At 38.9% G+C, this 25643-nt stretch overlaps 1 protein-coding gene across 21 annotated transcripts in view; it reads left to right on the top strand.

The window, feature by feature from the left end:
* Positions 1-10934: 10934 nt before the first annotated feature.
* HLTF (helicase like transcription factor) overlaps positions 10935-25643 on the top strand; it is a 62372-nt gene continuing 47663 nt past the window's right edge. For 15 of the 21 annotated variants that reach the window (XM_081573936.1, XM_081573937.1, XM_081573921.1 and 12 more), the window contains exons 1-4: positions 10935-11126; positions 12255-12462; positions 21540-21706; positions 25426-25559. In XM_081573936.1, the coding sequence (XP_081430062.1) occupies positions 11107-11126; positions 12255-12462; positions 21540-21706; positions 25426-25559 (529 nt within the window). In that variant the 5' untranslated portion in view covers positions 10935-11106. Of the gene's footprint in view, positions 11749-12254; positions 12463-21539; positions 21707-25425; positions 25560-25643 lie in introns of all 21 variants that reach the window. The other 6 variants (XM_081573939.1, XM_081573940.1, XM_081573943.1 and 3 more) reach the window with 2 other exon arrangements.

Raw genomic sequence — 25643 nt, forward strand, 5'->3', positions numbered from 1 at the left:
CCAGGCTGGATGAGCACAATCTGGAATCAAGATTGCCAGGAGAAATATCAATACCTTCAGATATGCGGATGATACCACCCTTCTGACAGAAAACAAAGAAGAACTAAGAGTCTATTGATGAAAGTAAGAGAGGAGAGTGAAAAAGCTGGCTTAAAACTCAGCATTCAAAAAACTAAGATCATGGCATCCGGTCCCATCACTTCATGGCAAATAGATGGGGAGACAATGGAAACAGTGACAGACTTTATTTTCTTGGGCTCCAAAATCACTGCAGATGATGACAGCAGTCAGGAAATTAAAAGATGCTTTTGCTCCTTGGAAGAAAACCTATGGCCAACCTAGACAGCATATTAAAAAGCAGAGACATTACTTGGCGGACAAAGGCCCATCTAGTCAAAGTTATGGTTTTTCCAGTGGTCATGTATGGATGTGAGAGTTGGACCATAAAAAAAGCTGAGCATTGAAGAATTGATGCTTTTGACTCGTGGTGTTGGAGAAGACTCTGGAGAGTCCTTGGACTGCAAGATCTAACCAGCCCATCCTAAAGGAGATCAGTCCTGAGTGTTCATTGGAAGGACTGATGTTGAAGCTGAAACTCCAATACTCTGGCCACCTGATGCAAAGAACCGACTCAATGGAAAAGACCCTGATGCTGGGAAAGATTGAAGGCAGGAGGAGAAAGGGAAGACAGAGGATGAGATGGTTGGATGGCATCACTTACTTGATGGACATGAGTTTGAGCAAGCTTTGGGAGTTGCTGATGGACAGGGAAGCCTGGAGTGTTGCAGTCTGTGGGGTCGCAAAGAGTCAGACACGACTGAGCAACTGAACTGAGCTGAACTGAACTGGGGGAAATGAAGGTATGTTCTTGCCTGGGGAGAAGAGACCTCTCTTAACTTTGACAAATGCTGAATGAATCACACTTTCACCATCCATTATGCCCACTGACTTAATATTTTTTGAGTAGTCTCAGTGTAGCCTTTATTTATTACTTCCTCCGTTAGCATGTATTCTCAGGTTTTCCTACCTCCAGCTTCAGAACATAAAAATGTAGTAGCAGTCAATGCCTATTTTAAGAGTCTTAAAAATTTTCATTTGAAAGGCAAGTGGAATGAGTTTTAGATCCAAAGTCCAAAAACCACCTCACAACTTCCTCTCCCCAAAAAGATAAAGTGAAACTTTAAAGTCAGAACACTTACTGCTAGTTACACAGGGATCTTCTATTCAAAACTTCCATGTTATGTAAACAATTTAATTCCAGGAACATTTTGAGGAGGACTAAAAATGCCCCCAAGAAACTTAAAAGCATCAGTAGCACCTGCCATAAAAAGTCCAGATTGAGCTGAAAGCTTATTGTAGTTGGTCTGTGCAGAAATGTACACATTCTAAGTGCCAGAGCTTAAGGAATGGCAGAAGGAGGACAAGGAAAGGATGTGAACTGGGAGACTATTTGGTTATGGCGTGAGAAGGGGATGTGATTTATCTCAAAAATTCTCTGGTGAAGGAGACCTCCCTTACTCTGTTCTAGATATATAATTTTTGTCGAGGTTGTCAGGTTTGTAAGACTTTGTTTTCTTTAAAATGAAAATATAGGTGTGTTTTGTATAAAAGAATAGCAAAATATCTGAAATCAGAAGTAATTTGGATAAATTATCTGAAATATCTTTAAAAAAAGTTTCAGATAAGTTTCTGAGTAGTTTTGGGGGGATTACCGATTACTTTCTTTTAATTATATTAATGTAAGTAAGCATCTACAAGAAAAAGCAACCCTTTAAAAAAAAAATTATTTATTTATTTATTTTTGGCTGCTCTGGGTCTTCAGTGCTGCACTGGCTTTTCTCTAGTTGCCAAGAGTGGGGGCTACTCTTTAGTTGAGGTGTGTGGGCTTCTCATTGCTGTGGCTTCTCTTGTTGCAGAGCACAGGCTCTAGGGCACGCAGGCCTCAGTAGCTGCGGCTCCTGGGCTCTAGAGCACAAGTTCAGAAGTTGTGGTGCACAGGCTTAGTTGCTCCTTGTCAAGTAGGATCTTCCCGGACTAGGGATCAAACCTGTGTCTCCTGAATTGGCATCAGGGAAGCCCAGAGAATGTGTCTTTTATGTATAATAGAATTTGATTTTTAAATGATTTCATTGTTGTTGTTCAGTCACTCAGTCGTGTCCGCAGCACGCCAGGCATCGCTGTCCTTCACCATCTCCCGGAGTCTGCCCAAACTCATGTCCATTGAGTCAGTGATGCCATCCAACCATCTCATCCTCTGTCGTCCCCTTCTCCTCCTGCCTTAAAGTGATTTCATAAATTATATCAAATGCAAGGAAAGTTTATTTACTATATAGACTCAGTCAGCAAAATTACTGAGCACCTAGACTGTCTTTTGGTTACTACAGGATGTAAACTGTGAACAAGATAAAGTCCCTTTTTTGGTAGAGCTTATCTAGGGAAACGAGACAGAAAGTAATCAAGAAAACAAAGTAATTCCAGTTAGTTGTAAGTTCTGAAGATGACACAGCAGGATAATGTGATTGAGGAGGGACAAGCAAATCAAGTCCTGCTGTTTTGTAAATAACATTTTATTGGGAGACAGCCATTCCCACTCATTTAAGTACTGTCTATGGTTGCGTTTCGTACTGCAGCAGAGTGATGTAGACAAAGGTGAACATATTTACTCTATAGCCCTTTACAGAAAAAGTTTGCTGGCTCTTGGGAGAGAGAGTAACTGAGCAATGAGTACTTTAGATCAGAAAGTCAAGGAAGGCCTTTCTGAGGAGGTAGTTTTGAGCTGAGACCTGAAACATAAGAACCCAGCAGGGAAAGATCTGGGGGTCCACACAAAGGAAAGAGGAATTTCAGAAGCCTGGAGGCCTGAACAATCTTGGCAGTATGTATGCCATAAATGGAAAGAGGGTAGGTATTCCTAGAACATCAGGAACCCAGGAAAATGTGGAATGAAATAAGATAAAAGAGAGAGAGGCAGGGCTAGATAATGTACTGTGGAAGAATTTAGATTTCATTTTAAGGCAAAGATAATTTATTGGAGCATTTTTAGCAGGTGGGTGATGGGATATAATTGATAGTATGAAAAGATCTCACTGGCTTCTGAGTGGAGAATGGAACTAGGAGTAGGGTTAGATGAGTAAAACAGAAAATAGGAAGGAGTTCAGACACACCTTTGCAATATTGCAATACAGCTGAGAAAACAGTGGCTTGGACACAGTGATAATAATAAAGATGGAGAAAATTAGGTAAATTTGTGTCATATTTTGGAAGTTGATCTAACAGGAGGGATAAAATGTGTGGTGTAAGAGCAAGAGAAGAATCCATGACAAGTTTTTTCGGCATGCTATTTACTGAAATGGGGGAAACCAGAAGAATAAGCATGTTGCGGAAGGGGAGAGGTGGAATTAAGAGTCCTGTTTCAGGGAATTTGCTGGCTAACCACTGGTTAGGACTCTGTGCTTTCACTGCTGAGGGCCTGGATTCAATCCCTGGTTGGGGAGCTAAAATCCCACAAGCTGTGAGGCGTAGCCAAAAAAAAAAAAAAAAGAGAAGTCCTATTTCAGGTTTGTAAATTTGAGAAGTCCAGTGGCACCCCACTCCAGTACTCTTGCCTGGAAAATCCCATGGATAGAGGAGCCTGGTAGGCTGCAGTCCGTGGGGTCGCTAAGAGTTGGACACGACTGAGCGACTTCACTTTCACTTTTCACTTTCATGAATTGGAGAAGGAAATGGCAACCCACTCCAGTGTTCTTGCCTGGAGAATCCCAGGGACGGCGGAGCCTGCCGGGCTGCCATCTATGGGGTCACACAGAGTCGGACACGACTGAGGTGACTTAGCAGTATTTCAGGTTTTTAAATTTAAGAAGTCCATTACGTATGATTCTGGAACTCAGAGAAAAAGTTGGATTAGAGATACACAGTTGGGAGTGATCAGTATACATATAGTTCTCAGGTAGCTCAGCAGTAAAGAACTTACCTGCCAATGCAGGAGACATGGGTTTGATCGCTGGGTCAGGAAGATCCCCTGGAGAAGGAAATGGCAACCCACTCCAGTATTCTTGTCTGGAAAACCTGGCAGCCTGCAGTCTATGGGTCACAAAGAGTAGGACATGACTTAGTAACTGAGCACACATGCATATTCATGACAATGATCCTTAACTGAGAATAATTTTGTCCCCCAGGTGAAACAGATTTACCTGATTTACCACAGATTGAGACTTGAACCCATGTGGTTGTGCCCTGCCCCTTTCCTTCCTGTTACACAGGGACAACTTTGAAGCCAATATGAGGAAAAAAGCAAAGTGAAATGGCTTGAAAATCATCTCATGTATGATTCAGCCTCAGAACAATCTCATAAAACGTCACTTTAAGGACGTGACATTTTTAAAGACTTTGCCAAAGTATGACATGTTTTAGTTTTCTGCTCCCACCTGAAATTTTTTACCTCATTTTTATAAACTGTTCGTTTCTCAAGTACTTTCTGAAATACCTGTAGTTAAGAAAAACAGTTATGTGTCTTTAAGTTTAGTTCTGTAGTGTGATGCCACATATCCACTCCTCCCCACCCCCCTTTTGGGCATTTTTAAAAACTTTGGATTCTTGTGTGACTTTTTATCTCTCTGTGTATATTTTCAATTATTAGATTAAATTGTATGATCTGGGGGAAAACATTACACTAGTCTGGGAATCAGGAAATGCGGATTTAGACCATAGGTCTTTTGGGATAATAAATCCTCAGTGATGATGAAGAAACATGTGTAATTTTTTTGTTAGTTTTGGGACTCCCAACCACCTCAAGGATAGAAATCTGAAACAGCAATATGTGTAATGCTTTCCTTCCTCTTTGAAGGGGGATATTTTGTGAATAGGTAGCTATTTGTATATGATATAATCCTACTGGGATAATCAGTTCAGTTCAGTCGCTCAGTCGTGTCTGACTCTTTTCGACCGCATGAATCACAGCGCGCCAGGCCTCCCTGTCCATCGCCAACTCCCGGACTCTACTCAGTCTACTGGGATAATAGTATCATAGCTATACAGTTGTATAATGGTAGGATTTTTAGTCTGATGTGGACTTTTATTTTTTTGGTTTGGATGGTGTTTAACGTGAGGGGTGAAAGAAGGGTGAGGTAGCAATGGAGCTATTAGCAAAAGAAAAGAAAGGGTTATTTTTAGGCCCATGTTTCTTGGGTGTGGGGTTGGGTGGAGTGGGTAGGGAACCACAAGGGTTTTATCATGCAGATTGCCTGTTTCTCTGGAGGATTGAGAGGGCCAGGGTGACAGATTAGTGGTGCTTGAGCAGAAATTTCCAGACTGGTTGATTAAGATTACATTCTGGGAGAGGTTAAAACTGCAGTTAAATCGGGTATTAAAACTAGGTTTGGTATCATAGGTGTTTTAGCATGAGTGACACCATTTGGGGACTATGGTTTTCTTTTTCACAGACCAGAGTGATGCTTTCCTGAACCTGAGATGAGGATCCTGGGCAGGAGGCACTCTGGTCTTCCGGGACGTAGGAGCACAAACTGAGCCAAGGCCTAAAGGAGGAGGAAACAATTATCTCCTGGGAAAGGCCTCTGTAATCTGGAACACCACAGATTTCTCAGAGTGGGAGTTGGGAAAAGAGTGTCTCCTGGTTCTTGATGAAACTTTTCAGTCTGTTTCAAGGACTTGCACCTGGGAAAATCACTGGCTTCTGGAAACAGTGTTATTCTGTTATTTAGGAACAACTTGCTGACGAGCATCAGGAAATCATCCTCAATCAACTATATTCCTTGTTAAGTGCTAGAAGACTCATTAGATAATAACTCTATTACAACAATAACAGTAATAAGAATGGGCTTTTAAGAGCAATTATTGAATGCTTACTTCAAGGCAGTCACTTGATATTTATTGCAGTATTTAATTAAGAAGAATTTTACTTGGCATTCATTTTACCTTACTTCCTCTACCCTATCAGTTCTTGTTGTACTCACATATCTGCCCCAAAATCTATAGGGGTCCCAAATAAGTGTAAGAAAATTGGTTGTAAAAAGTAAGTTACAAAAGACTATTTTCTATCATTTCCTCTGCCTTGTCTTATTTGAAAAAATGGTTCAGAAATACTACTGTACAAATATTAATTTCCTGATTTTGATAATTGTACTATGATTATGTATGTTGTAAAAGTAAATGGGGTAACAGATATGAGGTAACTTTTTGTACTCATTTCACAACTTTCTATAAGTCTAAAGTTATTAAAATAGCAAGTTAAAAAATTTGATTTCTTTACAAGAATTTAGTTTATATCTTTTATTATTTTCTTATTAAAAAAGCAATACATGTTCAATATAGAGAATATTTTACGTGCATATAGGCAAAAAGAAGAAAATGTAAATCCCCTAATTCAACCAAGTAGAAGTATCTGCCAAAAATACCTAGATGTAAATTCATTGAGATGTGTGTGTATATGGATGTATAGAATGTAGTAATTTCAATTAGTGACTGTTAACGAAGACAAAACTTTATAATTTTTTATTGAGCTTAATTTGTCTTACCCTTCAGTTTGCCTAATGGGAGGTAATGATTTAGTCACTTCCAGGTACTTCAGTCATTTTAAGACTTTGTTGTTGTTTAGCCACTAAGTCACGTCTAACTCTTTTGTGACCCAGTGGACTGTAGCCTGCCAGGCTTCTTTGTCCATGGGATTTTCCAGGCAAGAATACTGGAATGGGTTGCCATTTCCTTCTCCAGGGCATCTTCTCGAGCCAGGAATCGAACACACATCTCCTGTGTTGCAGGCGGATCCTTTACTGCTGAGCCACCAGGGAATCCTTAATACCAATTAAATTCAAGTTTCAAAATTCAATCTTGTTTCTTTCACCCTTTAGGGGACTTAATTTTTGGGCTTCATTCATTCGTCTTCTGCAGCCACCCACTGGTGGTATAACTTATCTCACCTCATCTTTAGGCACCAGTCTGCTGTTCTGCTTGCTATCACCATGATCCTGGAGACTCACAAGAGACTCCTGTAGGATTTCCAGGACTGCCTTTGGGCCCCTTAACTGAGCCACCTCATTAGCATTAGCCTTTACTCCTTTACTGCCGTGGCACACTTCGGACCTCTGAAGCTCTCTCTAAGACCTGCAAAATCTTGAGGCTACTGTTTGGAAAACAAGGCAGAGTTTCCTTTTCTTATAGTTTCAGGAACTTTGCTAAGCTGTTTTTCATCCCTCCTTCTGTGGTGCTTTGTGACCGCATGGACTGTAGCTTGCCAGGCCCTTCTGTCCATGGAATTTTCCAAGCAAGAATACTGTTGTGACTTGCCATTTCCTCCTCCAGGGGATCTTCCCAGCTCACGGATTGAATCCGCTCTCTGGCATCTCCTGCATTGGCAGGCAGATTCTTTACCGCTACACCACCTGGAAAGCCCTCTGTTGTGCTGGACTCTAAGAGCAACTCAGAGATTTGCTCTGTGAACTCTTCTACATCATTCCTGAAAATTCTGTTATACTGAATTTTTGTCTTCATCTTCTTTTGGATGAATGAATTGAAAAAACAAGTAAGTTTTTACAGCATCATATATTCTTCTTTTGGTCACACTGTGTGGCATGCCGGATCTTAGTTCCTGTGCCTTCTGCATTAGAAGCACAGAGCCTTAACCAGTGGACCACCAGGGAAGTCCCAGCATCATATATTCTTCTGGAACCCATTAGTTAATTGCATAAACTTAGAAGTTTTTGTATTGAAGCCAGGCTTTAGAAAAGTCAGACTCTTCTTTGCCAGGGGCTTCAAAATTCTATTTTGTTAAGAACCTGTGAAAGAACATTTTTAGCTTACTTTTTGTTTGGGGTGTAGAGGAAAACCCTTATTTCTGGCAATCTCTGAAAGGCTCTAATATGTATATTGCCAAGCCACATTATTTATGATGTAGATGCTTCCCTGGTGGCTCAGACAATAAAGAATCCACCTGCAATGTGGGAGACCTGGGTTCGATCCCTAGGTTGGGAAGATCCCCTGGAGAAGGAAACAGCATTAAATGTTTTATGCAGGAAAATGGCAGTTGTGAAAATTGGATTATGAACTAGTTATTAGAAGACACCAAGGATTGATTTATTAATTTTGTTGGGTGCGAGAATGGCCTTGTGGTTATGTATGCGAAGGTCATTATAGAACGTGTGGGTTCGGAAGTGATAGGAGTGGGAAGTAGGGGACAGATTATAAAGAGCCACACATGCCATTGTTTGATTTCATGCCCATAGCATCAAACAGGGAAGTGACATGTTTAATTTGCATAGAGGGGGAAAGGATGAGAAGGCATGTTTGTAACTAGGAGGTGGATGGTTAGAGGAATTTTTTATGCCTTCTCCTCCCTCAGCACCCATATCCAAATTTATTAGCAAACTTTCCTGGTCAGAGTAGCTTCATCACTTCCCCATTCCAAGGTATTATCATTTCTTACCTGGACACAATCATTTCCTGATTAACTAACCAGTCTCTCCATTCCTATAATCCATTCTCCACAGAGCTGCCAGAGTGAATTTTTTTAAGCCCAATTTAGGTTGTCATTCTCCTGCATGAAACATTTAATGGCTTTCTATTACATTTAAAATAAAATATAAACTCTACCATAGACCTTAAATTTCTATATCACATGGCTCTTATCTTGTTATCCTCTTTGTGACACTCTCCTCCTTACACATCAGTCCAACACACAAGCCATTGTACAGTTGCCATTCTATTTTTTAGCTACAAGTTCATTTTTCAGAAAACGTTATCTTATGTGATAGTTATGAATTTGTAAGTGTAGTAACATTTTAATCAAACTAGTACACATTGCACTTTTTAAAAACTAAAATAATAATGATTAAGTGAAAGAGTGCTCAAGTTGAAGTTCAACTGCTAGATCTGAGATGTAAAATAGTGACAATATGGACAAAAATATTGACTTTAGCAAATTTTTACTTCATTCAATCCACATTCTTTAACCATGGTATGGTCACTGCTCACAGGTTTCAAGTCTTGAGAGGATCGGGTTTACCTGTATTGTGACATTTGAAATTTTATCTTTCAATCTGACGAGCATAACTTTCTCATTAACTTTATACACAAAACATCTTCAATTTGGGCATTTTTGGGCATATTTTCCAAGAACTTAGATCTGGCACACCCCAAATTGAACTATACTGCCATTTGCCTCCTAAGACTTCTAGAAGAAAGTAAATAACTGAAATAATTTGAGGGACTTCCTTGGCCATCCAGTGTTAAGACTCTGTGCTTCCACTGCAGGAACACAGGTTGGATCCCTTGGGGGGAACTAAGATTCCACATGCCTTGCGTGTGCGTGTGTGTGTGCATGCGTGCGTGCGCTCAGTCGTGTCCAGCTCTCTGCAACCCCATGGACTGTAGTCCCCCAGGCTCCTCTGTCCTTGGTATTCTCCAGCCAAGAATACTGGAGTGGGTTGCCAATGTCTTCCTCCAGGGGTCTTCCTGACACAGGGATTGAACCCACGTCCCTGAACTGGCAGGTGGATTCTTTATTCACTGAGCTACCAGGGAAGCTCACATGCCCTGCATGTTCAGTAAAATAAAGTATTGTGTTGCTGCAAATGCTACTTCTCATTCTACACTGGGTTCATATTTACAGATTGTGATAGTTTAAAATAATGCACAAATGCCTCCTAAAAACCTGTTTCACTGACCACCTCTAATACTCTGCTGTGCGTGCTAAGTTACTTCAGTCGTGTCCAACTCTTTGCGACCCCATGGACTGAAGACCTCCCGTGCTCCTCTGTCCATGAGATTCTCCAGGCAAGAACACCGGAGTGGATTGCCATTTCCTTCCAAATACTCTGCTGATGGAAGCGTAAAATGGAGCACTCTTTGAAGGGTTAGGGTCGATAGTAATCACTTTCTCAAATACCTTTCCTCTTTGATCCTGCACTTGTCTTGGCATTTATACCTAATCTGAAGGGCAGGTCAGGCCAGCTTCTTACCCTGGTGCTGCTGCTGCACCAGTTAAAAGGCTGACAAGGTGCAGAGACAAGGTGCAGAGACCAGCCGGGCCAGTACCTGAGCTGCACCGGCCTACTTGCCCACCTACTCAGAGCTGAATTCTACCGAGTCTTCTCAGACTCTCAAAAGCTGGCTATTGGGCACGAGGGAGCTCTCCCTACAGTTCCCTGAGGAAAACCAGCTTCTTCTAGTACTGCAGGGATAGTCACGTGCCTTCAAGGGAAGCCGGGACACTTCCAGCAGTCACCCAGGAGCTTCTTTCGCTCTCATCGCGTTCTATGGTTTTTCTCTAGTAGAAATGAACATTTTCCCTAAAAGAAAAGAAAAAAAAAATGCGATAGCGAGAGAGAAATGTAAACTCCAAAAATCTAAATTGAAATTAAACTCTCTGAACCCGGTGTGTCTCATTGATTCGCTCGTGGGGCTTAAAAGGCATATGTTGAGGGCCACTACCCGGATTCATCACAGAAAACGAAGTGAAGAATCTGGCTGGTAGGGTTCGTAAAGTGCGGAGCTTATTGAGTGGAAGTTCCTACTACGAGTCACATCAGATGAAGAGAAAATTAGGATGAGGATGAGGTAAGGCTGAAAAATGGGGCCGACCGAGGTTTACGGCTTGAGGGAAATAGCGGATAAGGGAGTTGTCGCCCTCTGTTTGAGGTGGGTAATTGGACGAACCGCGGACGCCTTGAACACCACACTCGTGCTACTGGGGCCGCGTGGCTTTCCCGCGCCCTGTCTTGGGGGCGGGGAAGAACCCGGATGGAACCACCCCTGCAGCTGGGACCACCCCCCAGTCTTTGAATCGCTGCGCGGGGCGGAGTTACCCTCCCTCCTTTTCTTTGATTGGTTTGCCTCCGTAGATCCCTCCTTGGGATTGGACTTTCCGGATGCCAGTCACAAAGCGTCGCTAGTCACTGAAATTGTTGCTAGAAGCAGACGGTACTGCAGACGTATGACTAGATTCGCGGCGTCTTACTCTCCTGGAGTGGGCTGTCGCTCCGGCGCTCGGAACTTGTCACCGGCTTTTCGGCCGCGGGGCCTGGAAGGAGGCTTATTTAGGCGGCTTGAGAACGACCCTGGGCGTCTGAGTGTTCCGCTCGTCACGCATTCAGCGCCATGTCCTGGATGTTCAAGAGGTGAAGGGGGCGGAGAGGGGGGGTGGGGCGCCGGCGGTAACCGTCTAGCGGAGTTCTGAAATGAACCTGACCTTCCCAGCCTTTCCTTCGCGTTCGGGGTGCTAGCTGTGCAGCTGTTGTTCGTCCTGCTGGCGGTTCGTATAGCCGCGGGAGAAATAAATGCAGAGGGGAGGATCCTCGGGCGAGTCTCCTGCTAGAGCTTTGGGGAAATATCTGTCAAGGGATGTGGGGAGCCTGGGGCTCGAAGCTCACTCCTTACCCGGGGTCTCAACCTGTGCTTTATTCCACGAAACACCTATCAGGTACCCACTGTGCGCTGGGCATTGTGCTCGGCAGAAAGGGCCGGGTAAGACAGCCTCTGTCCCTAAGCACTTCGCAGTTGATGTGTATGCACAGACGTGCAAATATCTATCTGCAGAGGAGCAAAAAGCAGTGTGCGCGACGTTCGAGGAAAACACAGGGGAAATAGCTTCTATCCATTCCAGAAAAGTGGAAGCTTCCTGGAAGGCCCCAGCTAACTGCCTGTTACTTCTCATTGTCCGAATTGGTTTACATATTCGTTCCGGAAACAGTTCTCCATCTTGGGGTTGAGGTTACCATTAAACCAAGTGGGAGGCTCAGGGTAAGCTTCCCATGATGGCACGGCTTAGATACCTGAATAAAAGAAGGGTTCTCTTCGAAGGGAATTAAAGAAATGGATGCTGAATGTATTATTTGTAAAGCTGTAAGTGGCTTCATGTAAAAAATAGTTATGTATTTTCAAGTTTCTTCTAGCTCAATATTGAAATTTTGGTGTAAAATTAGTTAGAGACATCACATTATTTTTCAGTTTAAGTAAGTGATTGTGACTAAGAAAGGTTTGTGAACCATTATTGGTGTTTTCACTTTGAATACCTGTGGGTAGAAGACGCATTATTGAACAGGTAGGGTTTCTAGAAGCCTCCCCCACTCACTCCAATCCTTGCTTTAGCCAGAGGAACGCGATTCATCTCTATACAGCACTTCCCGTATTAGATTTATTTTGTTGAAATAAAGTGTGAGAAAGCAATTGGCCTTTAAATATGGTATGGTCTTTGATGACTGTTTGGTTAAATATTGTATTTTTGTGCTTTTTTTTTTTTTAAATAGAGATCCTGTTTGGAAGTACTTGCAGACTATCCAGTATGGAGTCCATGGAAATTTTCCACGCCTCTCATATCCAACTTTCTTTCCTCGTTTTGAATTTCAAGATATTATTCCTCCAGATGACTTCCTAACAAGTGATGAAGAGTTAGATTCAGTTTTATTTGGAACTTTGAGAGGCCATGTCGTTGGACTACGCTATTACACAGGAGTAGTGAGTACAGCATTAGATATTAATGTGATGTGATGTTATTAACCTAGAAAATAAGAATTAGGTGATATGTGCAGTAAATATTTAAATAATTGAAATATATCTGGTCAAGAGATAACAAATACTTAATTATTAATGTTCCTTTACTTTTATATCATGGTTACAGTATACAAAGCACTGTTTCCTGTGTAGTCTCATTTGATCACTACAGTGTCTCTGTGGTAGATGGAACACCTATTATCCCATTTCAGGAACTGAAGAACTAAAGCTCAGGAAGGTTAAATGATTTGCCCAAAAAGCACAGATACTGTTTGCAAAGTGACTTACTTCTAAGTCAGTTAATTGCTTTCTCTTCTCCTGTCCCTGAGCCCATTTCTACACTTTTTTTTAAGTTAGGAAGATCAATTCATGCTAGATATGGGACTTGTCTGTTTTTAGGTCCTTTTCTTTCTTCCTGTGTTTCTCTGCATTGTGTGTGTGTGAGAGAGAGAGAGAACAGAGACAAAGACAGAGAAAGCAGTTGTCTTTGTTATGGTTGCCTAGTATGCCTCTGTGTTATCCGGATGATATATCTCTAGTTTTTTTAATTTTGAAAAATTTCAGACATTCATAAAAGTAGAATAATACAGTAAACTTCCATATACCCATGATCCAGATTCAGTAGTTAACAATTTTTTTGCACATTTGCTTCATCACTTTTTTCCTTTGGTACTAAAAATTCCAACTGTATCACTTTACACATCTAAGTGTGTATCTGTAAAAAATGTCAGACATTTTCTTACATCATTGTTGTACTTAGCAAAATTAATAATAACTCCCTATTATATCCAATAGCTGGTATATAACCAGTTTTCTTAATTGTTTAAAATGTCTTTTTATAATTAATTTTTTTTAATTAGGATCAAAACAAGTTAATAATAGTATCTTTGGTTGTTATGTAAATCATCTTCCTACTCTTTGTTTTATGTCATTGATTTATTGCATAAGCTGCTTATATTGTTCTATGGAAATTTGATTTACCAGTTCTTTCGTTCTCCCATATTTTTCTTATGTTGAAGCTTCTCAAATCATTTTTTGGTTGTGTGAACTATGTTTTGCAGTCCTTGGGGAAGAATTCCATTTGTCTAGTGTTTTATCCTCTCGTATTTTCTTTATAATATTAGAGCTTCTCAAATCATTTTGTGGTTGTCTGAAATGTGTTGAAGTGTGTTGTTTGGAGATTCCTTAAGAAGCAACTGTATTTCCTGAGTTTTTGTATGTTTGTAATTGTGATACGCTTCAAGGACAGTTTGGTTGAATATAAAATCCTTGACTCATATTTTCTCTCCATGATATCTTTTTAAAAAAAAATTTATTTATTTTTTGCCTGTGAAGGGTCTTTGTTGCTGCGTGGACGTTTCTCTAGTTGCAGAGAGTGGGAGCAACTCTTTAGTTGTGGTGCGCAGGTTTCTCATAGTGGTAGCTTCTCTTGTTGCAGACCACGGGCTCTAGGATGCATGGGCTTCAATTGCTGGGGCAGGTGCTCAGTAGTTGTGGTTCCTGGGCTTTAGCACACAGGCTTAGCAGTTGTGGCGAATGGGCTTAGCTGCTGCATGGCATGTGGGATCCTCCTGGTGATATCAAGGATCGAACTTGTGTCTCCTGCATTGGAGGTGGACTCTTCACCACTGAGCCACCAGGGAAGCCCATGATATCTTGATGTTATATAAGATATTGTTGGTGAAATGCCAGTATAATTTCTCTCCTATATAAGTGAATTAGAAATCTCGTAATTTTTATTAGGGAATGTCTTAGTGTTGATGGTTCTGTAACTTTGTTTTCTTCTATTTCAGAAAACTTTAATTATAGTTTTTCTTTTTTTGGCTGCCCTGGATCTTTGTTGCTGTGCATGGACTTTCTGTAGCTGTGGTACCTGGGCTTCTCACTGTGGTGTCTTTTCTTGTTTCAGAGCACAGTCTCTATAGTGCAGTCTCAGTAGTTGTGGCATACAGGCTTAGTTGTCCCTCAACAAGTGGGATCTTCCCAGACTAGAAGTCAAACTGTGTTCCCTGCATTGGCAAATTCTTAACCACTGGACCACTGCTGCTGCTGCTAAGTCGCTTCTGTCGTGTCCGACTCTGTGCGACCCCATAGACGGCAGCCCACCAGGCTCCCCCATCCCTGGGATTCTCCAGGCCACTAGGGAAGTCCTAATTATAGTTTTAAATGTTTCAAAGCTTGTTTTTTTTCTTCAGAACACTCCATTCTACTCTCTCTATTAGATCTTCTGTGCATATACATATGCCAATTACTTCCTCTGAGATCATTTTTATCATGTTTTTTCACTTTTCTCTTTTCATCATTTATTTCCCTTACCATTTTTTTTAACAAGATCTGTTCACTTTTATGTTCTTTCTACTTTATGCTTTAATTCTGTATACTACTTTTTTTTTTTTTTGACTGCACTGTGTGACAGGTAGAATCTTAGTTCCCCAACCAGGCTTTGAACTTGTGCTCCTTCAATGGAAGCACAGAGTCATAACCATTGAACCACCAGGAAAGTCTCTATTCTTTAATTATGTAGTAGTTTTTCTTTTCTGTTTTTTTCCTGAAGTCTGTCAGTTCTCAGTTCATGTATCCCATCTTTTCTCCAGCTCTCATACTCATTTCAGAACTTTCCTATTTTAGATTTGTGAAAATTTTCCAAACTAAATATTGTTTTTAAATTACTTTAAATTTAAACAACCATTAAATCATGGTTGTTTTTTATTATAGAACAATCACTATTTGTTAATCTTAGAATAATTTCTGTGACACTGGTAAGCTACTAAAAATGTGATGGGCTGATTTGGGCTGTCTAAAATTTATTATCGCTTAATTTTTTAATTTTATAAAATGTGTATTATTTTATTAGTACTACACATTTATTATTTTAAAATGGCTAAAAGAAAAAGTAATAAGTCTTCCTCAGTCCAGAACCACAACTTACTTTGTAATGTCTTCCACACTTTACCTTGAGAGCATATGCATATGAATTGCAATCTTATTATATATTAACAAAAATGAGGATCGTATTATATATATTATCACCTTTTTTAAAGTAAAATATTAGGAATAATGTCTTTTCGTGTCAGTATAAATGTTTATTGTACCTTTTATTTTCTTGTTGATGGACATGTTGGAGTTGATCACTGATAAAAATATTGAAATAAAAATTGAGGTATTTATCTTTGTATACTTTTTTTTATTTATTATTTTCAACTTTTTTATGTTTTATTGAGATGTGATTTATGTATATATTTTTAAATGCACACATTGTAAGTACATGATTCTGAATTTTAACAAAGATATATACCTAATAATCATTACCCCATCAACATACAGATCATTTCCATTACCTCTGAAAGTTCTCTTGTATTCTGTTGCAGTCATTCATCCCTGCCTTTGCCCTAAGAACCACCAGTCTGATTTCTATCACTGGAGATGGTTTAGCCTGTTCTAGAACTTCATATACATTGTTTTATTTTTTGTTTTTTTGGTGTTCCCTGAGTCATGCGGGATCTTAGTTCCATGCCCAGGGATCAAACCTGTGACCCCTGCAGTGGAAGCATGGAGTCCTAACCACTAGGCTGCCAGGGAATTCTGAAGAGCTTCATATGCGTTGAATCATACAATATGTACTTTTTAAGTCTGGTTTCATTCAAACTCAGCATAATTAAAATACTTCTTGAGTCAGTTTTGGCAATTTACATTTTTATCGAAAAGCATCCATTTATATTTTCAAATTTATTGCCACAAAATGTGGATAATAGTAATTTATACTTAAAAATATTTTGGCTATGTTTATGGTTGTATTCCTGTTTTCATTGTTTGTGTTATGTATTTGTGTCTATTCTTATTTTTTATTGGTTAGCCTCAATAGAGATTTATCTGTTTCATCTTCATGTAATCTTGAATTTTTTTTAATGATTATCATCTTTCTTTGTTCATTGATTTATATATTCTGTTATCCTGTTTTCCTTAGGTTCATTTTATTTTTGGATTCTTGATTTGAATGCTTAATTTTAATCTTAATAATAAAAGCTTTTAATCTTTTAAATGTTCTTCAAAGTACTGCATTGGCTGTATCTCCTAGGTTTTGTTATTTAATATTGGCATTATACATTTTTAACTTTTTAAAAATGTTTTCCATTTGCTTATGTTTACATTTTTTATTTCTTGACCCTTCAAAGCCTTTATAATAAAGTAGATTATTTCCTGTCTAAAAATACTGTTGTAATTAGTCCTGATTCTTTTTGTTGTTGTCTTAATCTTGTTTTAATATATCATTTTTTGTCTTGTGCTTAGATCATATTTTCTTTGTTTTTATAGTCTCCACATTTTGCCCTACTTTTTGGTTATATATTTCCTGGAATTTGCATTAATATGGTTTAAAGAAGATCATGCTTTAAGAGTGGCATGGGGAAGGTGGGCTGGTAGAAAACAGTTATGCCCCACAGAATATCTTGAAGGAGTAACATTTGTCTGATAATCTCGTTAGTCAGACTGTAGTCTCTTGAGTCAGTAGACAGATACTGGGAGATTTAAGCAGCTTTCCTGCATATTTTTCAGGCAATTTAAAAAATTGAGGTAATTCACATACCATAACATCATTTTTAGGTGTACAATTCAGTGGTTTTTAGATATTCACAAGGTTGTACAACCATCCCCACTGTCTGGTTCCAAAATATTTTCATCATTCCAAAAAACCTTATACTATTACTTTTATAGTATACTATTACTATTGTAAGTAATCACTCCTTATTTCTCTCTTCTCTTAGCCCATGGCATCCATTAATTTATGTTCTGTTTCTATGGATTTACTTTAGACATTTCATATAAAAAGAATCATACAATATGTAACCCTTGGGTCTGGCCTCCATTACTATCTTTTTTTGTGTTAAATATGTAATAGTTCCCTTCTTGTTTCTTTTATTCTATATTTTGAGTTTTCTACTACTAAGAAACTACTACTAACTACTAATGCCCATGGGAATTGCAGTTATCTTAATTCATAAGTTTGGATTTGTGCCAACTTACTTTTAATTGTTTATAAAAACTTTGCTTTAAAATAGTTCCATTGTCTTCCTCCCCACTCTTCTGTGCTGTTATCATACAAATTAAATCTTTACATGCATTGTATATTCATCAATACAGGTTTAAAATGATTGTTATATGTCCTTTTAAATCAGTGAGGAAAAAAAAGTTACAACCAGAAATTTCATACTGTCTTTTATATTTACCTGTGTAATTACCTTTACTTGTGCTTTTTATTTCTTCATATAGATTGACAAATGTTACTGTCTAGTGGCTTTGATTTCAGCCTGAAGGTCTTTTAATATTTTTTGTGGAGCAGGTCAGCAAGTGATAGATTCTCTCAGTTTTTGTTTGTCTGGGAAGTCTTCATTTCTTCTTTATTTTTGAAGGATAGTTTTGCCAGATAAAGAATTCTTGGTTGAATTTTTTCCTTTTAGCACTTTGAGAAGTTATCCCACTGGATTCTGGCCTCCACGGTTTCTGGTGAGAAATCAGTTGTGAATCTTCTTGAGGAGCCCCTGTATGTGATGAGTTGCTTCTTCCTATTGTTTTCAGTGTTCTTTCCACAGTTTGATTATGATGTGTCTGGGTTTGAAGTCTTAAGTGTTTTTTACTTGGAATTTGTTCAGTTTCTTAAATATGTAGATTAATGTTTTTCTCTTCAAATTTGGGGAGTTTTTGGCTATGACTTCTTCACATGTATCCTCTACCTTTTTTTTTTCCTCCTTCTGAGACTCTGTGTGTGTTGGTAATGCTGCTGCTGTCCCATAGGATCTGTTCATGTTTCTTCATTTCTTTTTCTTTCTGTTCCTCTAACTTTTCCTCAGACAGTACAGTCTCAGTTGACCTATCATCAGCTTCATTGATTCTTTCTTCTGCCTGCTCATATCTGCTGTTTGGTCCTCTCTAGTGAATTTTAAACGTTAGTTAACTATGTACTTTTTTGACTCCAGATTTCTGGATGTCAACACATAGTTCTCATGCTTTCCTTTAGTTCTTTAGAAATGGTTTGCTTTAGGTCTTTGAACATATTTAAAATTAAAACTTTTAAGTTTTTTTCTAGTTGTTATCTGTGCTTCCTTAGGGATAGGTAATTGATAGCATTTTTCCTATGTGTGGACATACTTTCTCATTTCTTTGTATGTGTCATGTTTTTTTGTTGTTGAAAATTAGACGTTTTGCATAATGTGGCAACTCTAAATCATATCGTGCAGTCCCACTCCTGGGCATATATCTCAAGAAAACTATAATTTGAAAAGATTTGTGCAGCCTAATGTTCATTGCAGCAGTATTTTCAATAGCCAGGACATGGAAGCAACCTAAGTGTCCATCAGCAGTTGGATGGATAAAGAAAATGTAGTATATCTATACAATGAAATTTTACCCAGCCATAAAAAAGACTGAAATAATGCCATTTGCAGCAGCATGGATGGACCTAGAGATTATCATACTAAGTGAAGTAAATGTGACAGAGAAAGACAAGTATCATATGATATCACTTATACATGGAATCTAAAAAGAAGATAAAAATGAACTTGTTTACAAACAGAAATAGGTCCAAAGACATAGTTCCCAAAGCGGAAGTAGGGGGAGAGATAAATTAGGAGCTTGGGATTAAAATGTACACACTACTATATAACCAATACAGACCTACTGTATAGCACAAGGAACTGTACACAATATTTTGTAATGACTTTTAAATGAAATGAATATGAAAAATAATAGATTTTGTACATATAAATATGTGTATATGTATATCTATATATACACAAATATATATGTATAACTGAATCACTGCTATACACCTGAAACTAGCACAGCAGTGTAAATCAACTATACTTCAATTAAAAGAATAATCTATGTGAGATAAAGAATGTGAACAACACATAGATGGTAACGATAACCCTATATGCGAGACAGAATAAGAGACACAGATGCATAGAACAATTTTATGGACTCTGAGGGAGAAGGTGAGGGTGGGACGTTCTGGGAGAATGGCATTGAGACATGTGTATTGTCATATGTGAAACAGAGCACCATTCCATGTTCGATGCATGTGACAAGGGCTCAGGGCCGGGGCAATGGGATGATCCAGAAGGATGGGATGGGGAGGGTGGTGGGTGGAGGGTCCGGGAAGGGGAACACATGTAAACCCATGGCTGATTCATGTCAATGTATGGCAAAAACTATTACAATATTGTAAAGTAATTAGCCCCCAACTAAAATAAATAAATTTATATAAAAAAAAAAAAAAAAGAATGTGAACAACAAACAAAAAAATAATGTGGCAACTCTCAAAATCATATTCTTTCTTCTCCCCATAGTTGCTGGTTGTTGTTGATTTTAGTAATTGTTGTTTGTTTAGTAACTTTTCTAAATTAACCTTGTGAAAGTATTTGCTGTGTATGGCGACTGATAGCTGTATTTTGTTAGCTTAGTGGTCAGCTAATGATTGAATTCGAACCGGTAAATTTCCCAGTCTTTAGTGAGAGGACCTGTGTGCATTTGGGGCACTCCTTCGACACTCAGCCTGGCAGTCGACAGCTGTGCCTTAGCCTTTATTTTCTGCCTGTTCAGGTCATCAGGTTCAGCCAGAGGTAAGAGTTTAGGGCCTCTCAGGTCTTTCTTGAACATGTGCACAACCCTGGGCATGCAAATAGCCATGTGCTTGCTGTTGCCCTTCTAGATTTCCAGGAATATGCTGGAGCTTTTCAAAGCCCCTATGGACATCTTATTTTCCACTTTTTCCTTTTAAACTCTCTGCTTATTGTTTTGTTTGCCTCAGCTATTAACCATTGCTTGTAAATTTTTTAAAAAATATTTTTATTTATTTACTTGGCTGTACTAGTTCTTAGTTGTGGCATATGGGATCTAGTTCCCTAACCAGTGATTGAACCTCAGCCCATGTGTTGGGAGTGTGGAGTCTTAACCACTGGACCACCAGGGAGATCCCTGTAAAATTATTATTTATAAACACCCACCCAAGGGAGAAGTATTATGTACTGGGTAGGTTCAGAGGTCAAGCAGAAACAGCTTTGTAAGTGGGAGTCTTCTAGGGAACCACCATACCGGTCAAATGACAATTCTATAGAAATGAATCTTCGAAAGATTCTACTTCAGTATGCTTACTAGGCTGTACCGAGACTTCCAGTAGGTTGTTCTATTTTAAAAGGCTATCATGAACTGAGAGCTGGAGATGAGACTAGGGCATTGATATTCAGCTGTTTTCTTGAATTAAGACTCCCCAGGTTTCTGTGACACTTAGGTTAGTTTCCAGAGTTCTGAAAAAGTTGATTCAGTTTTTGCCAGATTTTTTATTGCTTTTATGGAAGAGATAATTTTTGGAAATCTTTACTCTTCCATTTTCAATTAGAAAATTGACAGTTTTTAATTAAGTGGAATCAGATAATGGCAGGAGTTGAAGGCTGGATGTGTTTTCTTGATCCACTTCCATTCTGACTTAAAATTAATACCTTTTTCCCCTTTCAGATTCTGGAGAATTTAGGCTTAGGAACCAGCCTACCTGGATTCAAATTCTAAGCTCTGCTGCTGCTTAACTTTATGACCTTGGATAAGTTACTTAACTTTCCTGTGCTTTAGTGTCTTCATCTGCAAAATGGAGATAATGACCTACCAGTAGGGTTGTGACAATTTTTAAAGTCAATCCATATAAGGTACTTAGAACAAGTTTGGTATATAATAAGCACTCAAGAGATTATCTGTTTTTGAAGTTATGTTAGGAATTTTATATAATGTGTATCTGTTAGTTTTGATTGTACCTTTTATATACCAAGGATTTGTTAACTTCCCAATTAATGTAAATTAGGAAAATACTGCAAAAGAATTATTATAAAATATATTCTCTAATATTTCTATAGAAATATGAGTCTAAGAAAATGTACATTTCTTAGGCGTGGTGTTATTCAGTACGCATTAAAAAAATGAGTGGAAATCCCAGATAAAGTACAGTGAAGAAATCTATCATGTGTTTGTTATTTATAACATATCTGTTTATTTTTTATTAGGTTAATAATAATGAAATGGTTGCATTACAACGAGAGCCGAATAACCCTTATGATAAGAATGCAATTAAAGTAAACAATGTGAATGGAAATCAGGTTGGTCATATAAAGAAAGATCTTGCAGCTGCCTTGGCCTATATCATGGACAACAAATTGGCACAAATTGAAGGGTAATGCACTTTTGGAGTTGAGTTTTAATAATTGTGAATTGTGGTGATCTTGGAATTTCAGGATATGTATAGTTGGCCCTGACAACTTTTGTCACTATACCTTTAATATGTGTTCAGTAAATGTTTTAATTTTATTATCTGCCTGCACTACCCTAGCCATCAAATAGCTATTCCCTCACTTTCCTGGTAAATTATTACCATGGAGAAAAAGAGACTTTGGTTCAAATATTAGAAAGTCCACACGATCTTTTAAGAAAAAACCCTTTTTGTTGTTGTTGTTCAGTCACTCAGTCGTATCTGACTTTGTGACCCCGTGTACTGCAGCACGCCAGGCTTCCCTGTCCTTTACCACCTTCCAGAGCTTTCTCAAACTCATGTCCATTGAGTCGGTGATGCCATCCAACCATCTCATCCTCTGTTGTTCCTTTCTCCTCCTGGCTTCTATCTTTCCAAGCATCAGGGTCTTTTCCAACGAGTGGGCTCTTTGCATCAGTTGGCTAAAGTATTGGAGCTTCAGCTTTGTCATCAGTTCATCCAGTGAATATTCAAGGTTGATTTTCTTTACGATTGACTGGTTTGATCTCCTTGCTCTCCAAGGGACTCTCCAGAGTCTTCTCCAACACCACAGTGCAAAAGCATCAGTTCTTCAGCACTCAGCCTTCTTTATGGTCCAACTTTCACATCCATATGTGACTATTGGAAAAACCCATAGCTTTGACTAGATGGACCTTTGTCCACCATGATCTTAGTTTTTTGAATGTTGAGTTTTAAGCCAGCTTTTTCACTCCTCTCACTTTAATCAAGAGGCTCTTTTGTTTCTCTTCACTTTCTGCCATAAGGATGGTGTCATCTGCATATCTGAGGTTATTCATGTTTCTCCTGGCAATCTTGATTCTAGCTTGTGCTTCATCCAGCCCAGCATTTTGCATGATGTATTCTGCATATAAGTTAAATAAGCAGGGTGACAGTATACAGCTTTGATGTACTCCTTTCCCAATTTGGAACCAGTCTGTTGTTTCATGTCTGGTTCTGAGTGTTGTTTCTTGACCTGTGTACATATTTCTCAGGAGGCAGGTAAGGTGGTCTGGTATTCCCATCTCTTGAAGAATTTTCCAGTTTGTTGTGCTCCACACAGTCAGGCTTTAGCATAGTCAATGAAGCAGATGTTTTTCTGGAATTCTCTTGCTTTTTCTATGATCCAGTGGATGTTGGCAATTTGATCTCTGGTTCCTCTGCCTTTTCTAAATCCAGCTTGTACATCTGGAAGTTTTCAGTTCACGTACTGTTGAAGCTTAGCTTGGAGGATTTTGAGCATGACCTTGCTAGCGTGTGAAATGAGTTTAATTGTGCAGTAGTTTGAACATTATTTGGCATCGCCTTTGGGATTGGAATGAAAACTGACCTTTTCCAGTCCTGTGGCCACTGCTATGTTTTCCAAATTTGCTGACATATTGAGTGCAGCACTTTCACAGCATCATTTTTAGGGTTTGAAATAGCTCAGCTGGAATTCCATCATCTTCACTAGCTTTGTTCATAGTGATACTTCCTAAGGCCCACCTGACTTTGCCCACAATGTCTTGCTCTAGGTGAGTGATCACACCATTGTGGTTATCTGGGTCATTAACATCTTCTTTGTATAGTTCTTTTGTGTATTCTTGCCACCTCTTCTTAATATTTTCTCCTTCTGTTAGGTCTATACCATTTCTGTTCTTTATTGTGCCCATCTTTGCATGAAATGTTCCCTTGGTATCTCTAATTTTTTTGAGGAGAAAAAGCCTTTTTAGTGTGTCGATTTTAGAAGTTTGGCAATGTTTGTTTAAATCTGGTTGTAAGCTGATGGGCTATGATCAGTTGCAGATGAGTTTGATTTTGCCTCAGTTCAGTTCAGTCGCTCAGTTGTGTCCGACTCTTTGCGACCCCATGAATCGCAGCACGCCAGTCCTCCCTGTGCATCACCAACTCCTGGAGTTTACCCAAACCCATGTTCATTGAGTCAGTGATGCCATCCAACCATCTCATCCTCTCTCGTCCCCTTCTCCTCCTGCCCCCAATCCTTCCCAGCATTAGGGTCTTTTCCAATGAGTCAACTCTTCACATGAGGTGGCCAAAGTATTGGAGTTTCAGCTTCAGCATCACTCCTTCCAGTGAACACCCAGGACTGATCTCCTTTAGGATGGACTGGTTGGATCTCCTTGCAGTCCAAGGGACTCTCAAAAGTCTTCTCCAACACCACACTTCAAAAGCATCAGTTCTTTGACACTCAGCTTTCTTCACTGTCCAACTCTCACATCCATACGTGACCACTGGAAAAACCATTGCCTTGACTAGACGGACTTTTGTTGGCAAAGTAATGTCTCTGCTTTTAAATATGCTATCTAGGTTGGCCATAACCTTCCTTCCAAGGAGTAAGTGTCTTTTAATTTCATGGCTGCAATCACCATCAGCAGTGATTTTGGAGCCCCCAAAAATAAAGTCTGACACTGTTTCCACTGTTTCCCCATCTATTTCCCATGAAGTGATGGGACCAGATGCCATGATCTTAGTTTTCTGAACGTTGAGCTTTAAGCCAACTTTTTCACTCTCCTCTTTCACTTTCATCAAGAGGCTCTTTAGTTCTTCTTCACTTTCTGCCATAAGGGTGGTGTCATCTGCATATCTGAGGTTATTGATATTTCTCCTGGCAATCTTGATTCCAGCTTGTGTTTCTTCCAGCCCAGTGTTTCTCGTGATGTACTCTGCATGTAAGTTAAATAAGCAGGATGACAATATACAGCCTTGATTTTGCCTAACAGTGTTTAAATTTTTTCAGTTATTTCCAATATTAAAATATCTGGACATTCTGCATTTTATGCATATTATTTTTTCCCTATTTATAAAACATTATTTACAAAGATTTCTCTTGATAAATGGAAAATCTGGTAATTCAGGATACTCATTTCCATGTGACATCGTTTGACTAGAGCTAGGTAGCAGCTGTTGCATTAATTAGGCATATCCCTTCTTAGTTTTACCACCTGTTCCTTTTTTAAAACTCAGTCTCCTTGGTTATGTTTTGTATGCATTTGTGTCTGTGATCTAAATTTTAATGTAGATTGTTTAGGATATTTAAAGGTGAGTTTGGAAGATAAATACTTAGCAGTGTCTTCTCACTTGTTTACTTGTTTTCTCCTTTCTCAGTTCATCTCCTTTCTCAGGTTTTTCAGATGTTGAGAGTAGACTTTCAGTGAATCCTGAATCAGAAATAATCTTCGAAATCATTCCCCATTTTCTCAGAATGGGTTGCTACACTCAGTGGTTCCATTGGTGAAAGCTCTACCTTCTGAAGTAAACTTAGTATTTTACTTTTCTTACAACGTTGGTAATAGGTTATCTTATGTATTTAAACACTTTTGTCTCATCTTAGTTTCTTCTGGCATTCTGATCCTAAAAACTGCCCTTTCCTTCTCATTGTTGGTCTTCTGCCATGTTCTTTTTCTTGCTAGTCTGCCCAGTTAGTTCCTTTTTGTTGTTGTTGTTCAGTTGCTAATTTGTGTCCGACTCTTTGCAACCCTGTGGACTGTAGCACTTCAGGCTTCTCTGTCCTCCACAACCTCTTTCTGTTTTACTGCCGTGCAAAATTTGAATGTGACAGTTATTTAACATGATTCTTAATGGGACTTAAAATCAATGTGAAAAAATAACTCTACTAACTTCTCATTTTTTTCCCTTAATTATAATAGGGTAGTTCCTTTTGGTGCAAACAATACTTTTACCATGCCTCTGCAAATGACATTTTGGGGAAAAGAAGAAAATAGAAAAGCAGTTTCAGATGAGTTAAAGAAACATGGATTTAAATTGGGACCTGCACCAAAATGTAAGTTTAGGGTTTAATATACTATTATTTTGATATTGTAAGATGCCAGAATTATAAAACATTTATCCTCTTAAGTGATAGTTT

This window comes from Giraffa tippelskirchi, chromosome 2 (genome assembly GCF_054371585.1).
Source record: "Giraffa tippelskirchi isolate mGirTip1 chromosome 2, T2T-mGirTip1v1.2.pri, whole genome shotgun sequence".
NCBI classification, from domain to species: domain Eukaryota; kingdom Metazoa; phylum Chordata; class Mammalia; order Artiodactyla; family Giraffidae; genus Giraffa; species Giraffa tippelskirchi.